This window comes from Plectropomus leopardus, chromosome 21, assembly GCF_008729295.1.
Source record: "Plectropomus leopardus isolate mb chromosome 21, YSFRI_Pleo_2.0, whole genome shotgun sequence".
Classification (NCBI taxonomy): Eukaryota; Metazoa; Chordata; class Actinopteri; order Perciformes; family Serranidae; genus Plectropomus; species Plectropomus leopardus.
The window spans coordinates 18,020,139-18,042,021 of record NC_056483.1 but is presented as its reverse complement, the minus strand read 5'-3'; the positions used below and the strand labels follow the sequence as shown (position 1 = coordinate 18,042,021).

The window sequence follows — 21,883 nt, the reverse complement described above, 5'->3', positions numbered from 1 at the left end:
CCACTCATTCTTAGGTAACATGGAAAGCATCACAGCTCTGATCCACCATCACGTGCCGCAGGCTCGTCTTATCGAGGCCATCGGCCAGGAGCTGACCTACCTGCTGCCCAAACCGAAATTTCCAGCCTAGGGCCTATGCCAGCCTCTTCAGGGAGCTGGAGGAAACGTTGGTGGACATCGGCCTCAGCAGCTTCGGTGTGTCGGACACATCGCTGGAAGAGGTGGGTGGATATGACAAGAAAGGAAATGCTAGCAGCTTCAGTAATCATAGGACTGCTTGTATTTAAAAGGATAGTTCCGAGTTTTTGAAGTGAGGTTGCATGAGGTACTTATTCATAGACAGCCTATTACATAAAGTAAATGTCAGTTTGTACATCCCCAGTTTGAAGAATTTGGCAGGAGTACGACATGGAAGCTGAGCAATATACTGCTTTGGAGAGGGGCAGCAACAAAATGTTTTTTCAGTGCCTAAAAATGTTTAATATCAGTTCAATTGTGCGCTTTACTGAAAGTATTTTTTTACTGCTTTACCTTAATGTCAGTCAGCAATTTCCAATTGGAAAATAAAACCATTGTATTGCTCTTTTCAAAGCCAGACTCCATTAAGAAAAACAATGATTTCACACTGAACACAGGAGCTGCTTGCCTGCCGCTACCTCTGTTATTGTGTGACTTTGGGGTTTAAAGTGGTCACACAATAACATAAATAAACACGACTGAAGCAGCGGTTGGCCTGTAGCTCCTGTATTCTGCAAGCTAAAATGACTGTTTTGTCAATGGAGTCTGGTGGCTTTGATGAGAGCATTGAAGGGATATTGAAGGTGTCAATTGCTCTCCAGTTGAAACAGGCTGTCTGACAGAAAGGTTAAAGCAGTGAAAATACTCCCAATATAGAATATATTTAAACTGATATTGATTTTTTTAGGTGTGACTTTTTTTTAGGTGGCTGAAATACGTTTTAGTGCTACTTAAAATGATCCGAACCGTCCATTTAACGACTACATACAGTTTTGATTTATTAGGACCCCCCCCCCCCCCATTGATTCACATTTACAAATTGATGTTACAGTCCCAGGACTTAAAATATGAGTCAATAGATCAAACTGACAATTATTTGCTGTTAAAGTATATATTTTCATTTTCAGTGCTAAACAGCAAATTTAATAATAAGATCAAAAAGGGGGAGTTTTACTGGGACAATCTGTCATTCAGACACTGTCAGACATTCACCTTTACAGTGATCAGACTCTGTTATATGAAGCTTTGCAATAAAGAGCATCTGTTAATGTTGGATCCTGACAATAAAATAAGCTATTTCTTTGTAGATCTTCCTAAAGGTCACTGCTAATGGGAATGCAACCAACAGGAAATGCATACCAGGTAAAAAAAGAGGAAGAAATGCACAAAGTTTTTGTTTCCTCTACCTTGTTTCTGGTCCTGTTGATTTGTTGTGTGTCTGAATGTGTAGTTGTACCTCTCGTAGACTATTTTTCTTCATTATGTGAACTACATCCTTTGTATCCCACTTTCTGACTGTCTCTCTCAGACAAGAAATCATTGCGACAGATCTGTCGAGCTAGTCTCTGTGGATTCAACAGAGTGGCAGTTGATATGGAACCATTAAAAGGTGACATTGGTTTTCAGCTTATGGCTCTGGACAAATTGCTGCTGCTGTGGGAAAAACATATCAATTTAAGAAGGTTTACAGTCTATCATGCGTTGTAGATGAAACCTATTTTAACCTTCCCTTGTTGTGAAGGTCGACTGTGAAGATAACAGAATAGTCTGACAATTTGAAAAATGCCTCAAATTTAATCCATTCTTGAAAACCCATTTTAGGAAAAGTGTTTTTCCTGACAACGGTGTACTGCAGTTAGCTGTGGCTTGTGCTTTTTGACTTGTAACATGCGACCAATTCATCATAAATATTCAATCCAGAGCTTTCATTTGCACAGCAGTAACATGTAAAGATGATGGACTACATCCCTGAGTCTAGTAGAGCTGCTGGTAAATGCTTTTTGATCGCTGTTCACAGAGGGCTGAACATGCTTAGCTCCCTGGCTGGCTTTTTAAATCCAGCATGTAAACTGCATGTGCAAGTCAGGCTGCAACTTGACTTGAGCTCTGTATTCCAGGGACAGATGGGGCTTTGCACACCAATGGCCAGTGTGATGTCCCAGAAGGCAGTGCAGGCAGGGGCTCCTCCCAGGTCAGAGGCTTGTGTCTCACCATCAAGCAGTTCTTTGCTCTGCTTATCAAGAGGCTGCACCATGCGACGCGCTCTTACAAAGACTTCTTCGCCCAGGTAACCTCAATATCATTTATCAAACCCTAATGCTAATATAATGTACTAATCTTAATAGCATTCATGTTTAAGTGTTGATAAATAGGTGTTTTACATTTAGTGGAATAAAATATGTATATATATATATATATTTATATACTGAAATACTACAGCACAAGAAAAGCGATAATAACCCAGGTTTTGAATAGTTTTAATAAGACATACCAGGGCCTTGATATTAATCCGAGTGTTTAATATTTTATCTGTTTATCAGTTGTGTCTCTGTCTTTGGTAGATTGTGCTGCCAGCCAGTTTTGTTTTCCTGGCTCTGACATTCACGCTGATCGTTCCACCTTTCGGAGAGTATCCAAGTCTGACTCTCACTCCCTGGATGTATGGCAGACAGTACACCTTCTTCAGGTGGGAATGAAGGACTCAAGATTGCATAGCACTATTTAACTGAAATGAAAAATTAAGATTAAATAACATTTGTACAATACCTCTGACAGACTTTGTCTCTCTGAACATATTTTCTGATCTTGTCCTTGCAGTAATGAACGTCCTATGGATGCTCAGATGAGATACTTTGGTGAGGTGCTGTTGGATAAGCCCGGCTTTGGGACTCGCTGCATGGTGGATGAACCACTTGAGTGGGTCACCTTCACAGATTATTTTTTTTTTCTCCAGACTGTCCTCTGTGCTGTTTTGTTTGACCACATGGTTTAATTTCTCCCACTGCTAGAGATTTCCCATGTAACAACATAACCACAGAGTGGGAGATGCCCTTGGTTAACCCCTTCCTGATCGATATGCTGGACGGCCCAGAGTGGAGCTCCCTCAGACCATCTCCAGACTGTCAGTGCAGCACACCTAAGAAACTCACCATGCTCCCTGTGTGTCCTGTAGGAGCTGGAGGCCTGCCACCTCCACAGGTAAGTGGTTGGATCATTGATATTAAAAACCACATATATATAAAAGATCTACCCCTCACATACACTTCTACCATGCATTGACTTCTGTATCACTTTCACTTATTTAACTGAAATGGCATACATTTAGAGCTCCACCATTGCTAATGAGTTCTTATATTAAATAGACAATGGGCCTCATGCAAGAAACGATATACAAACAAATGTTATTTGTTTGTTTCCACGATTTGTTCTTATTTTGTTCATACCTATTGATTTTTGGGATTCACCAATGTTTTCTTAATTTTGCTTTTCTCTGAGGTAAGAGAAAATTTGCTCTTACCAATTTAAGAGAAAAACGTCTCATCTTCAAAGACCACAAATTGTTGTCCAACACAATAAAAAAAAGTTTTGTATTTGAGGAACATTTTAAAAAAAATGCAGGAATATCATTAAATCAAAATTAGATCATGTTTTAGAGTTATTTTATAATGACTGGATTGTTAAATTTCAGGTCTAAAGAAATACTATACTCGATCTATTGATCCCAATTATTGTAATTACAGTTACTGGGCATCCCTCTGCTGACCAGAGCTAAACTATAATTAAATACATTTACTCAAATACTGTACTTAAGTACAAATCTGAGGTTACTTTACATTACTTGATTATCTTAATCTCTTGCCACTTTCCACCTCTATATTGTACTTTATATTGTATACTGTACTTTTTACTCCACTACTTTTACTAGATAACTACTTTAAAAATTGAGATTTTTTTTTAACAAAAACCCAAAATATTAAAATATACCAGTGCATTAGTTAATTAATTAGAAAATTAATTGGCAACTATTTCTTTTGTGGAAGTCATTTTTCAGGAAAAAATAAATCATGGTTCCAGATCTCATATACTGTATACTGTATGTATGAGGGATTGCAGCTTTTTCTAATTATTTTGATTTATTAAATGTATTTAAATCATTTTGCATGAGCACTTTTATTACTTAAATACATCTTCCTGAAAACACATTTACTTTGTTTATTTAACTGTGGGCCTTCTAGCCTTTTTTTTTGGTGGAGTTTCTCCAGTCTTGGCCTCGTGTCTGTGAACACAGCACACAACCTGCACTGATATGGTGTTTAGGGGGTGTTACCTATGCAAAGTGGGGTCATTGAGCACACCTGGGTAAGGGCAGATTTGGGTGGTTTAGAGTGTTTGGTGCATCTGGGGTTGGCTTCTCTTACTTTTTACTAGACAATTTAGAGAAAATATGAGATGAATTTAAGAGAATGTTGCTGCATGAGGCTCATTTTGTTTTTATTTTTTGCATCAGAGGATCCAGTCAACAGGAGATGTTCTCATGGACCTAACAGGCAGGAATATCTCCGACTACCTGGTGAAGACCTACCCCAGCCTCATCAGAACCAGGTACAAGATCCTGCACACCAGTTCAGAGGGAAGAACTCATTTACTTCCCCCAAAAGCAAAAAACAATTAATTATGCAAAAGAAGACAAAGCATTAAGTAACTGTACCTAATAGCATCAGATTAACTCTAGATTATCTCCTCTACATTGATCTAAACTTTGAATATTAAAATATATGTTATAGTTGCATAACAGAGAAAAACTATAATGAGTAATGTCAAGCCTAATTGATGTGAATATTTTTTAAAGTTGAAATGTTGATTTCTTTCCAGTTTGAAGAGCAAATATTGGGTGAATGAACAAAGGTAATTTCAATCTGTTTCCATGTGATTACAGTTTGTTCCATATATTGCTGTCTTTTATGCATTTTGAAGTTTATTACTAGGTCAGATGTGTCATGTGTGGTGGTGTAGTTCTCCCTCCGGTGGTTGTCATGGTGTTGTACAGTTTTGCGCAGCAGGAGCTGGAATCACAGTAAAGCTTTGTAAATGTCAGTGGGGTTTTCTCTCTGGTGTTCAGGTATGGAGGTATATCAGTGGGAGGACAGCTACCTGTTTTAGAACTTCAGCCAAAGACCATCCAGGATGTAGCAGCACAGCTGGCACGACTGCTCAATGTTACAGGGGTATGGCTTTAAAAGTCAACATTATGATAGTGTACGCTATTTGTTTCTGTGTGTTCATACTTTGCTCTGTAGTGATTTTGAATTTTTGGTTGCAGGGCAAATATTCCAAACAAACGCTGAAGGACATAGGGCCGTTCCTTAGGTACATGGAGACTCAAAACAATGTCAAGGTCAGTCCACTCACCAGCAGGATGAAACCTTTATCACGGTGATCCACTTGTCTCATAGTATATAACAATGTATTAGACTGTACAACAAGTAAATGCTGTAGTTTTCAGATGACACGTCTATTTTATTAACTTTTAAATTAACAGTCATGAAAGTACACTGTCTTTTGGCAGGTGTGGTACAACAATAAGGGCTGGCACGCCATGGTTTCTTTCATGAACGTGGCCAACAACGCCATCCTCCGTGCAAATCTGCCCAAAGGAGCTAACCTGGACGAATATGGAATCACCACCATCAACCATCCGCTGAATCTTACCAAAGAACAGCTCTCTGAGATCACTGTGTGAGTGACCAACAGCTGGACATGCATTTAGTTACACTTCAGTCTGAAACCTTTGAAGGTGTTTGCAAAAACTGGGCATGATTGTTGCTTGTGCGTTTGTCCATGCATCCATCCATACGTCCATCCATACGTATGTCAGTCTGTCCATCCAATTCTCTTGAACACTATATCTGAAGTACACCTTCAGGAAATTTCATCAAATTGGGTACAAACATCCACTTGGACTAAAGGATAAGCTGGTTGGATTTTTGTAGTCAAAAGTCACTGTAAGCTTGTGTCCATCTCATTCTTGCGAATCCAATATATCAGGAACACCTTGAGGGAATTTCTTTAAGTTTGGCGCATATGTCCAGTTGGACTCAAGAATGAACTGATTAGAATTTGGTGGTCAAATGTCAAGGCCCTAATTCAAGAATTCATATGCTAATTGTGACAAGATTTCTCACAAAAGAATAAAATTATGAAGTGATGATATCTTATATCCAATAGGTCAAAAGACAGCTTCACTCTAACACCCTAATGTTATTCTGGCTATTATTTAGTGCCATAGCTCAAGAACAAAAGGGCGACATTTGGTCAGATGATGAAGTAGTGTCACTAATCTTGGTTGTCCACTTTGAAACTGTGCTGATTGTTTAGATTCTCTTTGCTGCTGAATTGAAGATGTGTGGGAATCATCTACATTTGATAATATTTAGCATCTTTGCAGCAACACTTTGATATATTGTCTACTCTCATGGCTACATGACTTTAGACAGACGTGGATGTAAACTGTAGCTGCAACTTGACTGGTTTGCAGAGGCATACATCCGCAAGGCAGTCATTCTAATTTAAGAATTTATTAAAATGTCCTCTCTCTTTTCCCCAGCCTGACCACCTCAGTGGATGCAGTGGTGGCTATCTGTGTCATCTTTGCCATGTCCTTCGTACCAGCCAGCTTCATCCTCTATTTAATCCAGGAGAGGGTCACTCAGGCCAAACACCTGCAGTTTGTCAGTGGTGTCAGCCCATTGGTCTACTGGATGGCCAACTTCCTCTGGGACATGGTACAGTGACCCTATTACCTCATAAAATGTGCACCAATGCCAGGAAAATGTCAAAAATAGTGAAGAGGTTTTCTTCACTCATGAAAATGCCCTGTAGACATAAGTATCTATGGAATGCCCATTTGATTGTTTTTATTGTTGTTTCCACAGTTGAATTACTCCATCAGTGCAGCGATGGTGGTGGAAATTTTCATCTTTTTTGATAAGAAGTGCTACACCTCACCAACCAACCTTCAGCCACTCATTTCCCTGCTTATGCTTTATGGGTAGGTTTTTGTGTTTTTTTTAAGTATTAACTGTATTTGTTCAGTCTTTTTCTAACAACAAAGGATGTAAATGAGGGGCAAAAATCTAAAACATTAATATGCTAATAGTATTGCCTTGCTTTTTAGTTGACACTGCCAATGTATTATATTTCCACATATTTGTTGTGGAGAAATCCAACATAATTAAATGTCTGTAAGCTACAGCTTTTTTCTTTGTGAGCTTCACAGGGCCTGTATTTTTGTGAAATATTGACAAAACCATGAACAAATTATCTCTCCATTAAAGTTAAATTTAAAGCCTGGTGCTTGAATTGACTGTTTAACAACACAATAAGACGAAACTTATTACTTTGTTTCTCTTTTTTCTTTCTGTTCCCACAATCAATTCTGTAGCTATGTAGATCGATTTTGACTTTCTTCACACATTAGACTCATGCATAGATTTTCAGATGCCAGACTAAATGTGAGCTACTGTCACCATCGTTCTCATCGTTACATTCCTGTGGGTCGAGTTTACTTCACAGATCATGCTAACTACTGACGCACCCAGTCGAGTGCCTGCCACTGTCAGAATTTATTGCATATCATGTATGCATATCACCGGTGACGGATTTTAAATTGTTCTCTTTTTCTTTCTCTCCTAGCTGGTCTGTGACACCCATGATGTACCCGATGTCCTTTATATTCAGTGTCCCCAGCACAGCCTATGTCTCTTTGTCATGTATCAACCTCTTCATTGGCATCAACAGCAGCGCCATCACCTTCATCCTGGACCTTTTCGAGGGCACCACAGTAAGACCACAGTGCTTCTCTCTGTAAATCTCACCTTCCTTCATCTTCCATATCACCCTAATTTTGATGTCTGTCCAGGCTCTGTACAAGTTCAACCAGCTGTTGAAGACCGTGCTGCTCATCTTCCCTCATTACTGCCTGGGTCGAGGTCTCATAGACATGGCCATGAACCAGGCTGTGACTGATGTATACGCCCGTTTCGGTAATAACACACGCATGCTCATATATCTCACCGTTCAGCAAGCAAAAGTCTCCAACTGTTTGCCAACATCGCCACACTCTGATGAGACTGTCCTCCAAAATGAAAAATAGATAATTTGTACAAGTAGCTTATTATGACCCTTATATATGTTATGTTTAAGTGCAACTTCCAGTGGTGGCAGTCAATATGAAGGGAGAAAGTAAAAAATCAGCTGACGTAGTATATAGAGCGACAAAATCTGCATACAGAGGCAGGTTGTGGTGGTCGGTTCCATAACATAACATCCAAGTCTAGAAGAGCCCCAGGATTTTTACATTTTATCCCCATTCAAGTTAGCACAGCACGAAATCAGAAGAAGTGGAAGCAGTGGTAATCGTCCGCATAATTTCATGTGCAGCAGTTTAACTCTTTAGGCTTCAGATGTCATGGAGCGATTTCACAGGAATGAACGGGGCCTCACCGCCAGTGTTGTATCCAGTTCTCTTTAAATGTCAATGAGAATATTGCATTTCCTGTCTTGTGCGAAACCAAAAGTCAGTGTTGAGTCATTTAAAAATGTAGTGTAGTATGTTAAGGGACCTTTGTGCAGTATTTTACATGACATACATAACAAATGTAGCTTAGTTATTTTAAAAAGAACCAAGCAAACTGTTTCTTAGCATTTACCATAAGTTTAAAATTCTATTCGATACTGTCTATAAGGTACAACACAGGTAGAGGCATTATTTTAGTGAAAGCTCCTGAGGATCAAATTAGAGGATAGTAACTAATGACTTATGGGTTAATATGGGCTGTCAACAAGACCTGAGCCAACTGCAGAGTTGTAACAAACTGATCACACTAAATGATCATCAAATTTTAAAAAGATTCAGTAGTAGTAAAGAATATATCTTTGAATTTGAAAATATTACAAGAAAATTACAAGCACTGATTTTACATCCGCTATTTTTGAAAAATGTGACTAAAAGGTGTGTTACTTTTATGTATTTTGTCAGGTGAGGACTACAGTCCAGACCCCTATAACTGGGACTTTATTGGGAAGAATTTATTCTGCATGGCTGTTGGGGGATTTGTCTATTTCATCCTTAACATTCTGTTCCAGTATCGCTTCTTCTTGGATCACTGGTGAGTCAAGTAGAGCATGAATAAAGAACTCAAATTTGCCTGATGTTCTTTAGTAATTGCTCTTTGAAAATTACAGAGTGTGTGTAATACAATTTCGAGATAACACACTGTGAATGCGATGTGACTGGTGCATGAATTGACTCGAAGTTGATTTAATGAGTCGTTAATTGTTTTCATTGGCAGGATATCAGATTGCCCAAAGCCTCCTATTTTGGAAGAAGATGTAGATGTGGCAGAGGAAAGAGAGCGACTCTATAAAAGTGAAAAAAACAATGACATTTTACGCATACGAGACCTGTCCAAGGTGAACCATTTTCCCTTGGATAAAATGCCAATATTGATGTTCAAAAAAGATTTCAAATTCAAAATGTCTTAACTTTTTGTGATGATTTTGCTCTCATTTTACCTTGTCAGACGTACACAGGAACAATCATCCCTGCAGTGGACCGAATCTGTGTTGCAGTATCACCTGGAGAGGTTTGTGTGGATAAACCAAATCAGCTAACTTCACAGATGAAGCATTCTTCTCACATTTTATTTTCATCTATCCTGTCTTTTCCCTTAATCCTCTGCAGTGCTTTGGTCTGCTGGGTGTGAATGGAGCAGGGAAGACCACAACATTTAAGATGTTAACTGGAGACATTGACGTCACCTCAGGAGAGGCCTCAGTCTCTGGTCACAGGTCTGTAATATATTGACTTAACATATTGTGTGATTTGATATAGGTTTCGAGGCTTGTAAACAGTATTCTTGTTGTGTACCCCTAAATCTTCAGCATTCTGACCAACATCCTGGACGTCCACCAGAACATGGGGTACTGCCCACAGTTTGATGCCATAGATGAGCTGCTGACAGGTAGAGAACACCTGCACCTCTACGCTCGCCTCCGTGGAGTTCCAGAGTCAGAGATCAGCAGGGTAAGATGCAGACTTTGCCAGGAATTTATTTTAAACAGAACCTGGCAGCAATGTAAAATGATAAATATGATGAGTGTATCTTATATAATCTTTGTGTCTAAAATTAAGACAACCCACAAGCCCAATTTATTAACCACTATTATAGCAGAGAGAAAACTAATAAAAAGCATGATTTATTCTTTATATCAAGTAGAATGAAGTGGCATATCCTTTCACTGTAATCACTGTATGCAACATTCTATGATTTTGGGAACAGATTTCCAACACACGGTTCTCAACATGAGCCAGTGGCTAGCAGCTAATAGTACTAACTCAATAAACAGCGCTAACAATGCCATAATTCGGGAAACTGGAGTGTAGGTGTAGCAGTCACCATCATATGGGCACAGTGCTGAGTGGCAATCAGCTAACTAGTGGGACACTCAGACAGTGACTCACATACACTAACATGCACGTGCTGCAGGACCATCTACCGTAACAAAGATCAGAAAAGCTTGGATTACAACACACACAGAGGTGGCATGATTTTATTTTCTGATCAGGATGCTATTACCTCACTATATCTCAAGCAAATAGTGTTCTATATTAATGCTCTGAATATCAACTATAAGACCTTTAAAGCAGCAATTTAATTTCAGTAATGTCACAGTAGATGAACAGCTGAGGACATAATTACATACAAGTTCTTTAAAAGCTTGTTACTTCCTTAACCAAATGCAAACATGTTTGGACAGAGACGAAAATGCCAACAATCAGCATATCACCATGTAATTGTGTTGTAAGGATGAAACAAGTTCAGTTAGAAACCCTGAGTATTTGAGAACTACAAAGTCGACATAGTATCATTTTACCCTGCAATCCCCCATTTTTTATTTGACTGAATTGCAACATAAGGGCACTGAAAGTATTCTCCTTGTGCTCAGGTTGCAGAGTGGGCCATCCAGAAGTTGGGCCTGTCTGAGTATGCAGGCCACAGTGCTGGGACCTACAGCGGAGGCAACAGGAGGAAACTCTCCACAGCCATCGCCATGATAGGCTGCCCTGCGCTGGTGCTGCTGGTGAGGCCAACACTTATGACAGTGTTTGGTTTAGATTTCGTATGGACAACACAGTTTCATGAGCATGGTGAGGTGATAGACGAGAAACTAGATGTTTCTATGTGTATGTTAATGTGTTCTTCATTGTCACTGTACAATAGGATGAGCCCACTACAGGTATGGACCCTCTCTCCAGACGTTTCCTGTGGAACTCCATCATGAGTGTTATTCAGGACAGACGAGCCGTGGTCCTCACCTCGCACAGGTACACTTTCTTGGGTTTGGATGTTTGACTCTGTGTGTGTGTGTGTGTGTGCGTGTATGTGCGCACTATATGTATGAGCACAAGTTTAGTTAATCTATCTGTCTTTACAGTATGGAGGAGTGTGAGGCGCTGTGTACCCGCTTAGCAATTATGGTTAATGGATCCTTTAAGTGTTTGGGAACCATTCAGCATCTCAAATACAAGTAAGTCATTTTATGTCGTATAGCAAAGTCAGAATTTCCAAAGTATATTAACATGTATCTTAAAAAACACTCAACAATAAATGCAAAAATCAATTAGCATGCTATGAAAGTGCCTTCCTTTGATTTTGCTTTACCTTACATCAATGTGAATAGATTTGGTGATGGCTACGTGGTGACCATGAAGATCAGGGCAGCTAAGCCCGGTTGTGCCCCTGACCTGAACCCTGCTGAAGCATTCATGGAGAGCACCTTCCCTGGCTGCATCCAGAGGGAGAAACACTACAACACTCTGCAGTACAAGATCTCCTCCTCCTCCCTGGCTAGGATCTTTCAAATGGTCCTGGCTAATAAAGACAAGCTCAACATAGAGGACTATTCAGTATCCCAGACCACTCTTGATCAGGTAAATGAGCATTGTAAAACATAAAGAACTTAGCAGGGCAGTCAGAGGGCACAGACATCCACCAAGGCCAATGGTCCAGTCAACTACGACATGTAAATCTGCAAGTGCAACTGCGATATATGCCAATATAATGACTTATTTCTTTTAAAAGTTTGAGCAACTACATGCAGAGGCCACGCCAGAGAATTGCTGGTATCTGTGAATGTAGATGATGCTATGGATTATTTGTATTTCTCCAATTGACATTCAGTTAATATTTTTTTACTATATAAATTATATAAGTTAACCATCTACTGTTTTTTTATGTATGGCTGTTATTCTATCAAGGTCAAAGGCCCAATTTTTGCAAGGTTAACAAAAGTGAAAAATAATTTGTGAATCTACCCTGTGATTCTGACCCGCTTTGAAATTAAATGGGTTCTTCGTTGACATATGCCACACCCTTCCACCAAGTTTCATAAAAATTGGGCAAGTAGTTTTTTTGTAATCTAAAAGGACAAACAAACCAAGTTGAAAACATTAACTCTTTGGCGAAGATAATTATGAAATTGTGTACATTTCTTCTTTAGGTATCTTCCAGAAGGATCAGATGGCTAAACTGTGAATAATTCTCTAACTCTTTATTTTTTACTGTGCTAGCAGTGTGGCTCTACATATGACACTTGGTCAGCCACTCTGGCTTTCAAAGCAGGTATTGGTTGGATTAACAAGAAATTTAGAGATGTTCCCCCAACTGTAATCACTCTGGTGATCCAATAACTTTTCATCTGGTGCCATAATCATGTCCAATACTTAAGTTCATGAGAAAAACTAATTACATTATCATCAGCTTCAATTGAACCTTGTCTTTAATGGCAATTAACAAATGTTACCATGCTAACATACTAAACCGAGTTGATGAAACTGGTGAATATTGCACTTGCGAGTATCAGCATGTTAGTAATGACAGCATGCTGACATTAGCATGTCATGCAAGTCTTTGCTTTTTAATTTGCCATTTTACTTGAAATCCTCATTATGTTTTATATGTGTACCAAAAAGGTAAAACAAATCTTGCCATGTTATTTCATTCTCTCATGTCTTCTGCCTTGCGTTCAGTATAATTTCTTTCAAGGTCACAGCATATTTCTAATGTGTTGCTATTCCCTGTAGGTTTTTGTGAATTTTGCCAAGCAACAGTCAAGAGAGGATGACACCATTGTGCTGCATCCAAAAGCCGCTGGGGCACAGCGATATATTGAAGCCTCACCCTTCAAATCTTTGGAGAAGTGAACTCACCTCAGTGACTTCAACTTGAGGACTTTTTTTTTTCATGTCATGTCCAAAGAATACGGATAAGAGTGTGTTTTGGAGGGCTGAATGTTTGTCAGCAGAACTTGAACCTTCTCTTCAAATGAAACAGTCTAAAGAGGATTTTCTACAGTGTCATCATAAAAGTCGTTCCCTTGCCTGGTCGAGAAAAGTAAGTGGTGCACGATCACTTTTGGGATACCAAAAACAGAAGATGGACAGGTTGTGTCCTCTAAATTTAAGAGAAGTCTTCTCTCAGCATTTTGAGTACTGTTTGGAATGGGGTCATCTTTGTTGGTCAATTGAGTGGTGTTAGGCCTTTAAACGCAGTCTGTAAATGGACATTTCTCATGTTTGACTGATGATTTGACACGTGGCAGTACTTTGCTTTTACAGTAAGCGGGGTTAGTGAGCTTTGGATTTGGAAAGTGTGGAGCATTTCTGTGCCTGCTCTATGCTCCATGTTTTGCTCACCTTGTAGGCCTTGCAAACAAAATGAAACAGAGCTTGAGATTTACGACAAGGACCATGACTTTGATTGATGACATGTCAAAAAAGTTCAATATCTGGTTGTAATGGGAATGTGAAGAAAGCATAGGTCCTGTGTATTTTTTGCTTCAGATGCCAAGCAAGACAATCTTTTTAATTGCCTTCTTTAGATATGTGAAAGAAGCACTCAGAGAAGCATAGCCTTAGCACTTTATTGATGCAGCTTTAATTGAAGCATCACAATTCTTAACCAAGATGTTTGGTTAAAAAAAACCCTGCTAGTGCAATACAGCTGATTTTTACAAAATCCTCTTGCTGCTATGGAATTTATTTCAGTAACTTGATATTTTTTATGCCACCAATGTCTTCAATCTTTGCGCTTTATCATAATATTTAGCAACTTTCGTAAACTGTCTGAATTCCACCGGAATCTGTTGTAGGTATTGGAGGAAATCAACGTCACAAAAATGATGTTTGTGAGAGGGCCATCATGTCCAATAAAGTTACATTTTTCCTTAATATGTGGACCTTTTTATGTCCAGACATCCCATTTGATCTGTTTTGCACTGAGATTGCATGAGATTACTCACATTCACATTTATAGAAAAATTTTTTTCAAACAATTTTTATAAAACCTGAGATTAGACAGTATGGACCTGATAAACCCTTGAATACTTAAGTTACACTTCTACAATATAGTTTCGTTTCTCTGAAGAAAACACTGAGATATATGGTGAAGGAGATTAATATTAGTATAATTAAATGTCTGCTTTATCAGCATTTCCCATGAGAGCTTAAAAGTGATTTTGCACTCTCAAATATATGCCATGACATTTTTAATTCCAGTCTTCTAGTCTGCTTCCACAGGCACTTTATAATAACCTTGAGTATGTTTTATTTCTTTCACTTAACCTGAAAACTTCTGGTGCTGTAAGCATTCATCATTGAAAAGAGGTGACACAACCTGTGGGCTAACAAGCTGAATTTGCAGCGAGAACTACTCACTGGTTTGAAAAAGTGCTGTGAAAATGCTTACATGCCATTTCCAACCTGAAGTCAAGTCCTGGATATAAAAAACATCCATTTACAATGCTGGGAGAATACAATGAAGATGTATCCGTCTGTGCTAACTTCACAAAAAGCCATATCAAACTCCGAGTATGAAACTAAAACCTATAGTTGAAACTTAACACACGATTAAAATGTCCAAAGCTATTTTTAATGCTCTAGTATATCGTCAGAATATTATTGCTCTCATTTCACTTCAGTGATATACAAACAAACTTGCATAGTGCTGGCCTCAGCCACAGCAGACATCTTTGTTTTAGTGAAAAACACTTGTGGGGAGTGAATATACACACATTATAGGCTACAATAGTTCATGTTCTTAGAGAATTAGGGGGATGATGGCCATCCGGAAGCTGGGGTAGTCCTTGAACTCCCTGCTGTAGGCTCTGTGCTTCCCTTTGGCCCATATGGTCATCTGAATGAACCCCAGTAATGTGTACAATGCCACTGGAATACAAACCATTTGGGTATTAGTACATACACTTTTTTGACTAAAATACATATTGTACTATACATACCTGGCAGGCACTGGGTCATGATGGAAAAGCTTACCCAAGCTCCAACCTACAATATGTGTAAGATACACAGGCAGAGGTAAATACACAAACATGGGTGATAATTATTGCCATGATGAATTACTATTACTTCTCTTACCTCATATGTGTAATTTGGACAGGATACAAAGAAGAAAAGCCATGTGAAGGGGTTCTTTGTTGGCATAGGAAACCTTCTGCCTTTGGATCCAGAAATGGTTTAGTCAAGAAAAAAAAAGAAATGGATTACACTCTCAATAACATTTAAATATATTTAATGTAACAATATTACCAAATGTTGATTATGTGCTGTAGACACCCATATCATAGATCAAATTTCATGTTATTTCAACACACAAAACCTAACTTGATGAACCAGACAATGTCCTCAGAACTTGGAAGTAAGCAAAATAAAACTCAACAACTCACGTTCTCCTCTGAGATTATTAAGAACCAAGTGAATGGAGAAGTTGCCCAGTTCACATATCTGGAGAAGAAATAAGGATTTCACATCTTACTGCTACACATGCATGTACAAAAATCTACATTGGCCCTAAATGAACGCCAGTATACATACCACAAATATCACCAGTGCATAGTTGACTTGTAGTTCTCCATATGCTGCAAAGAGGGAAAGACTGGTGTTGATAAACTGCAGGAAATAGAGGTAAATATGTGTTTGTGTGTGTGTGTATGTATGTATGTGTGTGTCTTTGTGTGTGTGTGTGTGTGTGTGTGTGTGTGTGTGTGTGTGTGTGAATAGGCTGACTTACATGGAGGTGTATAAAGAGGGTGGTTGATATAATAGGCCAACCAAGCTGAGAAACCCCAGTAATAGGCACAATTCTAAGTGAGGAAACAAACAATACAAAAGCATGAAAATTAAAAAACAACAACAAAAAACCAAATATAATTGCATTAAGGTCTATAGAAATAAAATGTATTTACTTTTATTTAATTTCTATTTTTGAATTGCTAAAGCTCACAAAGTGGAAGACCTAAGAACTACCTCTCCTCATCAGTACACTGTGCTCTGAGACTATTATAAGCAGAATTCTGTATCAGGATTTGTCTGTGGGCTATAAGTACCAAAACAGCTGGCATGGGACAGGGAAAAAGAGGCCACACATTGTGAAGGAGGTGAGCACATTAACAGTTCCTTCTTTTCAAGGGTAGTCATGTCCTCACCCTGACTATTGTCCTGAGAGGCATGGTCCCATGGGAGAAATGATGCACAAAGATAGTCTCTATCAATTTCTTCATATAGTGGAAAGTGTGACAGGTACAGGCTAGTCTGTGAGACAGAAAGGTGAAGCAGAGGTCAGAAGAATAAGTAGGCCTATGCACATTAAACTGTGGTTCTTATGTTCTTGTTGTAACATGCAAACGGAACAAGTTATTTTTGCAGGAGCTAAAAAATCTGAGATGAGAAAAGATTAAATTTAGATGATCCCTGAGTGACAAATTGGGTTGCTGCAGCAACAAAACTTTTGGGATTCAGCAAAAGAAGTGCAACATTCTGTAAATAATAGAACACACTAGAATAATAAAAAACATTATGCAACTAGATGCAACGCTACGGTATCAAAAAGAATTGTTAAAATGACTGAGGGTTTGACAAACCCAACCCCATGACAAACATGAATAAAAGAGACTGTTCACACTATCATGCCATAGCAGTATTACATAGAGATTAAACAACTGTTTTGTCACTCTAGATGGTTCTCTGAAATGAGATGATGCAGTTTATTTTTAGATACTGATTTAGTTTGACAGAGGCTGACCTCTACTCCACAACGTATCTATGGCCCCCAATGACAGAGTAAGGGCTTAGCCCCCTTTCATGATTGGAAAGTCAGCCATAGGCCTTCCAATAATGGTACTAACTTGGATTAATCTCAACACAGCCTCTCTTATTATTAGTATTATTATTATTACTTTATTTATTTTTTTTTTTCCTTTTTCTTAAATGTAGGTCCATTCATTTTCTGGTTTCCTTACGTAAGTAAGTATGTAAGGAAGGAAGGAAATTTTATTTATATAGCATGTTTCACAGAGAGGACTCACAAAGTGCTTTACACAGGATTAAAGAAATACAAAATACAATAGAATATAGAATGCAATCAATAAAATAACAATTTAAACACAGAAAACCGGACTGCAATCAATTACAGTCATAAGTCCTTACCAGATCATGTTCTTGTCTTGTGTTTTGTTGTGATTTGCTTATGTCAGTCAGCTAGTGTCCATTGCTGTTTTTTGATTGAATGTATTTTGGCCTTTAAAAATTTAACAAAATGTTTATCGGAAAAAAAAGAACATGACAGACTCAATAAATATAAATAATTTATCCACTTTTGGATCATATGCCTGTTTCCCCATCTGAGGGTTAGAAAAGAAGTGCCATCTCTTCTTCTTCTTCAATCTTGTTATCTAAGTCTAAGTTTAAAGGTGAGTGAATATTATAGGTTTTTTTTTTAAAAATATGGATTTTTTTTTTAATGTTGGCTATTTTTTGGAAAATAAATCAAACTTATGTCTGTGAATTTGCCTCATGTCTGCAGGTTAAAGCCCACTGCCTTGTGCAACCTGTGCTATAGCTGAAGTTCCTTTTTCCCACTTACGCGACAACAGGATGCGGACTGGAGGTGAAGGCATATTTGTGTGAGTAAATGTATGGCACTCGAAAATAGAAGAGGAGGTAGGTGAGAAGGGGCCCAATACACTCTGCCAGAAACACCTAGAACAAAAGAAGAGAGAAAGTTAACACCTCATACTACCTCAGCAAATTCCTGCTCTCAATTTAATAATTTGTTCTCTCAAGTAAGAAACTTGTGCACACAAATTGTTTTTTCCCTTTCCTTGAGACGTGTTACAAACAATACCACAAAGCTGAAATGCAAATAAACAAAACAGAATTTGTGTGTCTTAGTTAAAGTTAAAGTAGATGGGTTAGACAAAAACAGAACAAAACAGAGATATTTTGAACCAATTTGAAATCTTTTGTTTAAATTCCTGGTCATTAGTGACAAAATAAGAACGGGATATTACAGTATTGGCAAATATGTTATCACTTAGTGTGCTCCTCCTACCATGGTCCAACCTAACTGTGGACCAAGATCTCTGAAGTACATGGTGGCAGTGGTCCCAACAGGTAGACTCTGTAAGACTTCGTCATCTCTGAGTGATTTTTCCTCTGAAAAAGAAGAAGTAAAACAGTCAATCCACAGTCCAATTTTCCCTCCTTCATAGGAGAGAGGTTTTGGCTAACATTGCCTGCATTTTCTTTTTTCACCTTGCCTCTTAGGGCTTTTGTAACTTCATCTGATATGGTACCATAAATAATTTGGAAGCCCTGAAGGGGAAGATTTTTTTTTTTTTACCTCCTATGTAGGAGATAACATCCTGTATCTCTGAGATAAACTTTTGCCAACATTGCTCACATTTTTTTTCACCTTGCCTCTCAGGGCCTCTGTACATATTTAATTGTTCCATCAATAGCTCTACTATCCTGTGAAAAACATTGCTTTTGCTATTAAGCTTCTTTTAGATTTGAGAAATGACCAGAAAGAATTTGCATTAACAGTCATACTGAAATTTGTTATGATTATGGAAATGTAAGCAGTTGAGTGCAAAGCATTGTGACTTTAAGTGAGGTTTCAGAATGTTTTTAATGAGTCTGATCAGTTTTCCAGCACACGTTCTCCCTACCTGGAAGCTCTTGGGGGCACAGCCACAGATATGTTGCACTAATTGGATGGCATTTTTAGAATATCATTAGGAGGAACTGGCCCAGATAGCTTTTTACCAAAGTCTCCACTCTGTGCTTTTTAGTAACAAAATAATCCTGTAGTCTATTCAAAGCTCTGCAACATACCTTCTGGTAGGTCTTTTTGTACTTTAGGTACTGTAGTTGCCCATTTAACTATTTTAATTTAGGCTTAAATGAATGGAACAAGGATGCACATCAAGAAGTCTACCTTTTATAGCGATATTAAAAGAAGTACAGACTTAAGTTTCCATGGTGATGGCTGCTCTATAAAGACTTGGGCCCTGTTTTAAGTGACGGTCATTGCAAATGTTCTGGGTTGTGTGTTCTGAACAATCTGGGTTACACTGTGTAATAGCAGTAATTACATTTCAAATTCTCCCATTTTTTCCATTCACTTCACCTATTGATCACATCTAGGTTTTGTTTTTCCAATATTTACTTATGAAAACATTTTTTCCTGAGATTAAATAGGATGCATTTCATTTGCAATGGCACATGTTTTCCAATATTTTCACACACTGCCATACAGTTTTTGCGGGTGATAATGTCAATTTTAAACAGAAAATAGCTACCATCCATTGCAATTTTAGGCTACATTGCCCAATACAGCTTTAATGTTGTGTATGAGACACTAATAGATACACACACAGTAAATGATCACAATATGGTTACTTACTGGGATCAAGCTTCAGGGCCTGTCTTGCTGGATACCAGTGAGGGTCTGAGCAGATCAAACAAACACACACACACACACACACACACACACACACACACACACACACAAACAAGCACATGCACACACACATGCACACACACACAGTTGACAGAGCTGACGTTGCACACACAAACTTTGGCCTCAGGCCCAATAATAATTGATCACAATGGAATAACGCTGAGGTCTGCTGCTCTGATGGATCCTGATGGCCCCAGGCCTGGCAAACATTTGGTAACATTTCTGACCAGACACACACTGATGACAGAACCACAGGGGGGCTTTATAGGAGTAAACAAGAACTTGGTTTTAACAGGACATCTTTCTGGTGAAGTGCAGTGTTATGATATACTGTAAAATCAATCAATAACAGCAAGTTTTCCTATCATCATTTTTAACTAAGAACTGTATGAATGCAAATTGTAGTTAACAGGAAACGTGCAATAAAATATACAAGAAAAAAATAAAAAATAAATAAATACAACAATATAATATCAGTTTAAAATGACAATATGTTGAACAATGAGCTACATTTACAAATCATGGAGGTTTTAAATGAGTGCACCAGAAAACTATACAAGACATATATATTTTTTACTTTCAGGAATCAAAATAAAACATTAAGGCCACCAATAAACAAATTCAAACTCATACTATGCATTTATTAAAACACTCACGTGATTTGTGAAAGAGACTCTTGATGTCTCCAATTGTTGAGTAGGGCTCCACCTGAATGAAATACAGACAAGAAGTAAAGTTTTTTTCAGTGAAGTCACTAGTGTTTCTTTTGTTAAAAGCCTTTATGTTCAAAGTCATTCCAAACTCATGCTATGCAGGCAAATCTGCAAATTTATCGGGACTTCTGTTGGCCAATCACAAAATATATAGAAAGGTATATAAATGTAAAGTTTAGTATGTCATCTGAAGATCATCCAAAACGTCATAGAATGGTATGTCCTCCGAAATATAATCAAAGACACATTTGAAAATCATCAAAAACATCACAGAATAGTATGTCTACTAAAAATAATAAAAAAACAATTTGTCAACCAAGGATTATTATGTAACATCTTGGTATAAAATAACAACAAAAAATCATGAAAAAAACCCATTATAATGCATATTGATTAAAAATCATAAAAAATGTCATAGGATATTACGGTGAGCAAAAAAAAGAAAAAAAAGTTTTTTCGGACAACATATTGTGTTCTCAGGTTTTTGATGAGTTCTGGTTTACATACTATCCTATTTTTTTTAATGACAACGTGTCGACATACTGTTACATGATGTTTTTGACCAGCCAAGAATGAGACTTGCACCCAGATCCTAACCCAAGCAGCTCACTCCCAAAGAGGGAGATGAACCCCTTCATGAACATGCCAGGGGCCACACCCTGCCTAATGAGCATTTTTAATACATTCATGAATCAGCAGCAGCAGCCGTTTGAGCAGCCATTGACAGGAAACCACATGCAGAGGGGTGGAAATTCCACAACAGGAGGAGAAAGTTTCTACTTGAACATGCCACCCCAACCAGGAGGAGGAAGTTTCTACTTGAAACTACCACCCCAAGGCCAGCCAATGAGAAGAGATGGAGAGTGGAGAGAGTCATGACATGACAGACATCCAAATAAAAGAGGAACAACAGATCACCGTGTGTGCTTTTTGTGTGCAATATCCTATGCTGTGGCATGTCTCAGCATGCTACCTTTTATGGTTTTATGTGATTTATTAGTTTTTTTTTGGACATGTCAATCATGACATATTTGGCCATACTATAGTATTGCAATTTCGGTCATTTTTTACACATGTAATTTTAATGTGTTTTTTGCTGTCTTTTCAACATCCTATGTTATGGCATGTCACAGTATGCTATCTTATGTGGTCTCAGTTTGTTTTCAACTGTATTTTGGATATGTCATATTTGAAGGTTTTCACCGTACTATAGTATATCTTTTTTATGACATTTTTTCAACATACAATTTAATGGTGTTCTTGGCCGTTTTTTAA

The 21,883-nt window shown here is 38.1% G+C and overlaps 2 protein-coding genes across 2 annotated transcripts in view; one reads left to right on the top strand and one right to left on the bottom strand.

Moving 5' to 3' along the window:
* LOC121960485 (retinal-specific phospholipid-transporting ATPase ABCA4-like) overlaps positions 1 to 14,308 on the top strand; it is a 40,570-nt gene extending 26,262 nt beyond the window's left edge. The window contains 26 exon segments of the mRNA XM_042510201.1: positions 15 to 118; positions 120 to 221; positions 1,326 to 1,380; positions 2,136 to 2,305; positions 2,580 to 2,704; positions 2,836 to 2,934; positions 3,027 to 3,216; positions 4,526 to 4,620; positions 4,891 to 4,923; positions 5,138 to 5,243; positions 5,339 to 5,413; positions 5,585 to 5,754; positions 6,623 to 6,800; positions 6,951 to 7,066; positions 7,711 to 7,858; positions 7,937 to 8,060; positions 9,056 to 9,185; positions 9,369 to 9,489; positions 9,600 to 9,662; positions 9,761 to 9,867; positions 9,961 to 10,102; positions 11,026 to 11,160; positions 11,301 to 11,404; positions 11,515 to 11,607; positions 11,761 to 12,010; positions 13,163 to 14,308. Coding sequence (XP_042366135.1) covers positions 15 to 118; positions 120 to 221; positions 1,326 to 1,380; positions 2,136 to 2,305; positions 2,580 to 2,704; positions 2,836 to 2,934; positions 3,027 to 3,216; positions 4,526 to 4,620; positions 4,891 to 4,923; positions 5,138 to 5,243; positions 5,339 to 5,413; positions 5,585 to 5,754; positions 6,623 to 6,800; positions 6,951 to 7,066; positions 7,711 to 7,858; positions 7,937 to 8,060; positions 9,056 to 9,185; positions 9,369 to 9,489; positions 9,600 to 9,662; positions 9,761 to 9,867; positions 9,961 to 10,102; positions 11,026 to 11,160; positions 11,301 to 11,404; positions 11,515 to 11,607; positions 11,761 to 12,010; positions 13,163 to 13,282 — 3,155 coding nt within the window. The 3' untranslated portion in view covers positions 13,283 to 14,308.
* A 257-nt stretch (positions 14,309 to 14,565) lies between these two features.
* LOC121960674 (very-long-chain enoyl-CoA reductase) overlaps positions 14,566 to 21,883 on the bottom strand; it is a 17,876-nt gene continuing 10,558 nt past the window's right edge. The window contains exons 5-15 of the mRNA XM_042510482.1: positions 20,552 to 20,603; positions 19,839 to 19,883; positions 18,483 to 18,586; positions 18,015 to 18,130; positions 16,579 to 16,684; positions 16,164 to 16,236; positions 15,968 to 16,011; positions 15,820 to 15,877; positions 15,512 to 15,591; positions 15,376 to 15,421; positions 14,566 to 15,304 (exon numbers count right to left, since the gene is read on the bottom strand). Of these exons, the coding sequence (XP_042366416.1) occupies positions 15,177 to 15,304; positions 15,376 to 15,421; positions 15,512 to 15,591; positions 15,820 to 15,877; positions 15,968 to 16,011; positions 16,164 to 16,236; positions 16,579 to 16,684; positions 18,015 to 18,130; positions 18,483 to 18,586; positions 19,839 to 19,883; positions 20,552 to 20,603 (852 nt within the window). The 3' untranslated portion in view covers positions 14,566 to 15,176. The remainder of the gene's footprint in view (positions 15,305 to 15,375; positions 15,422 to 15,511; positions 15,592 to 15,819; positions 15,878 to 15,967; positions 16,012 to 16,163; positions 16,237 to 16,578; positions 16,685 to 18,014; positions 18,131 to 18,482; positions 18,587 to 19,838; positions 19,884 to 20,551; positions 20,604 to 21,883) is intronic.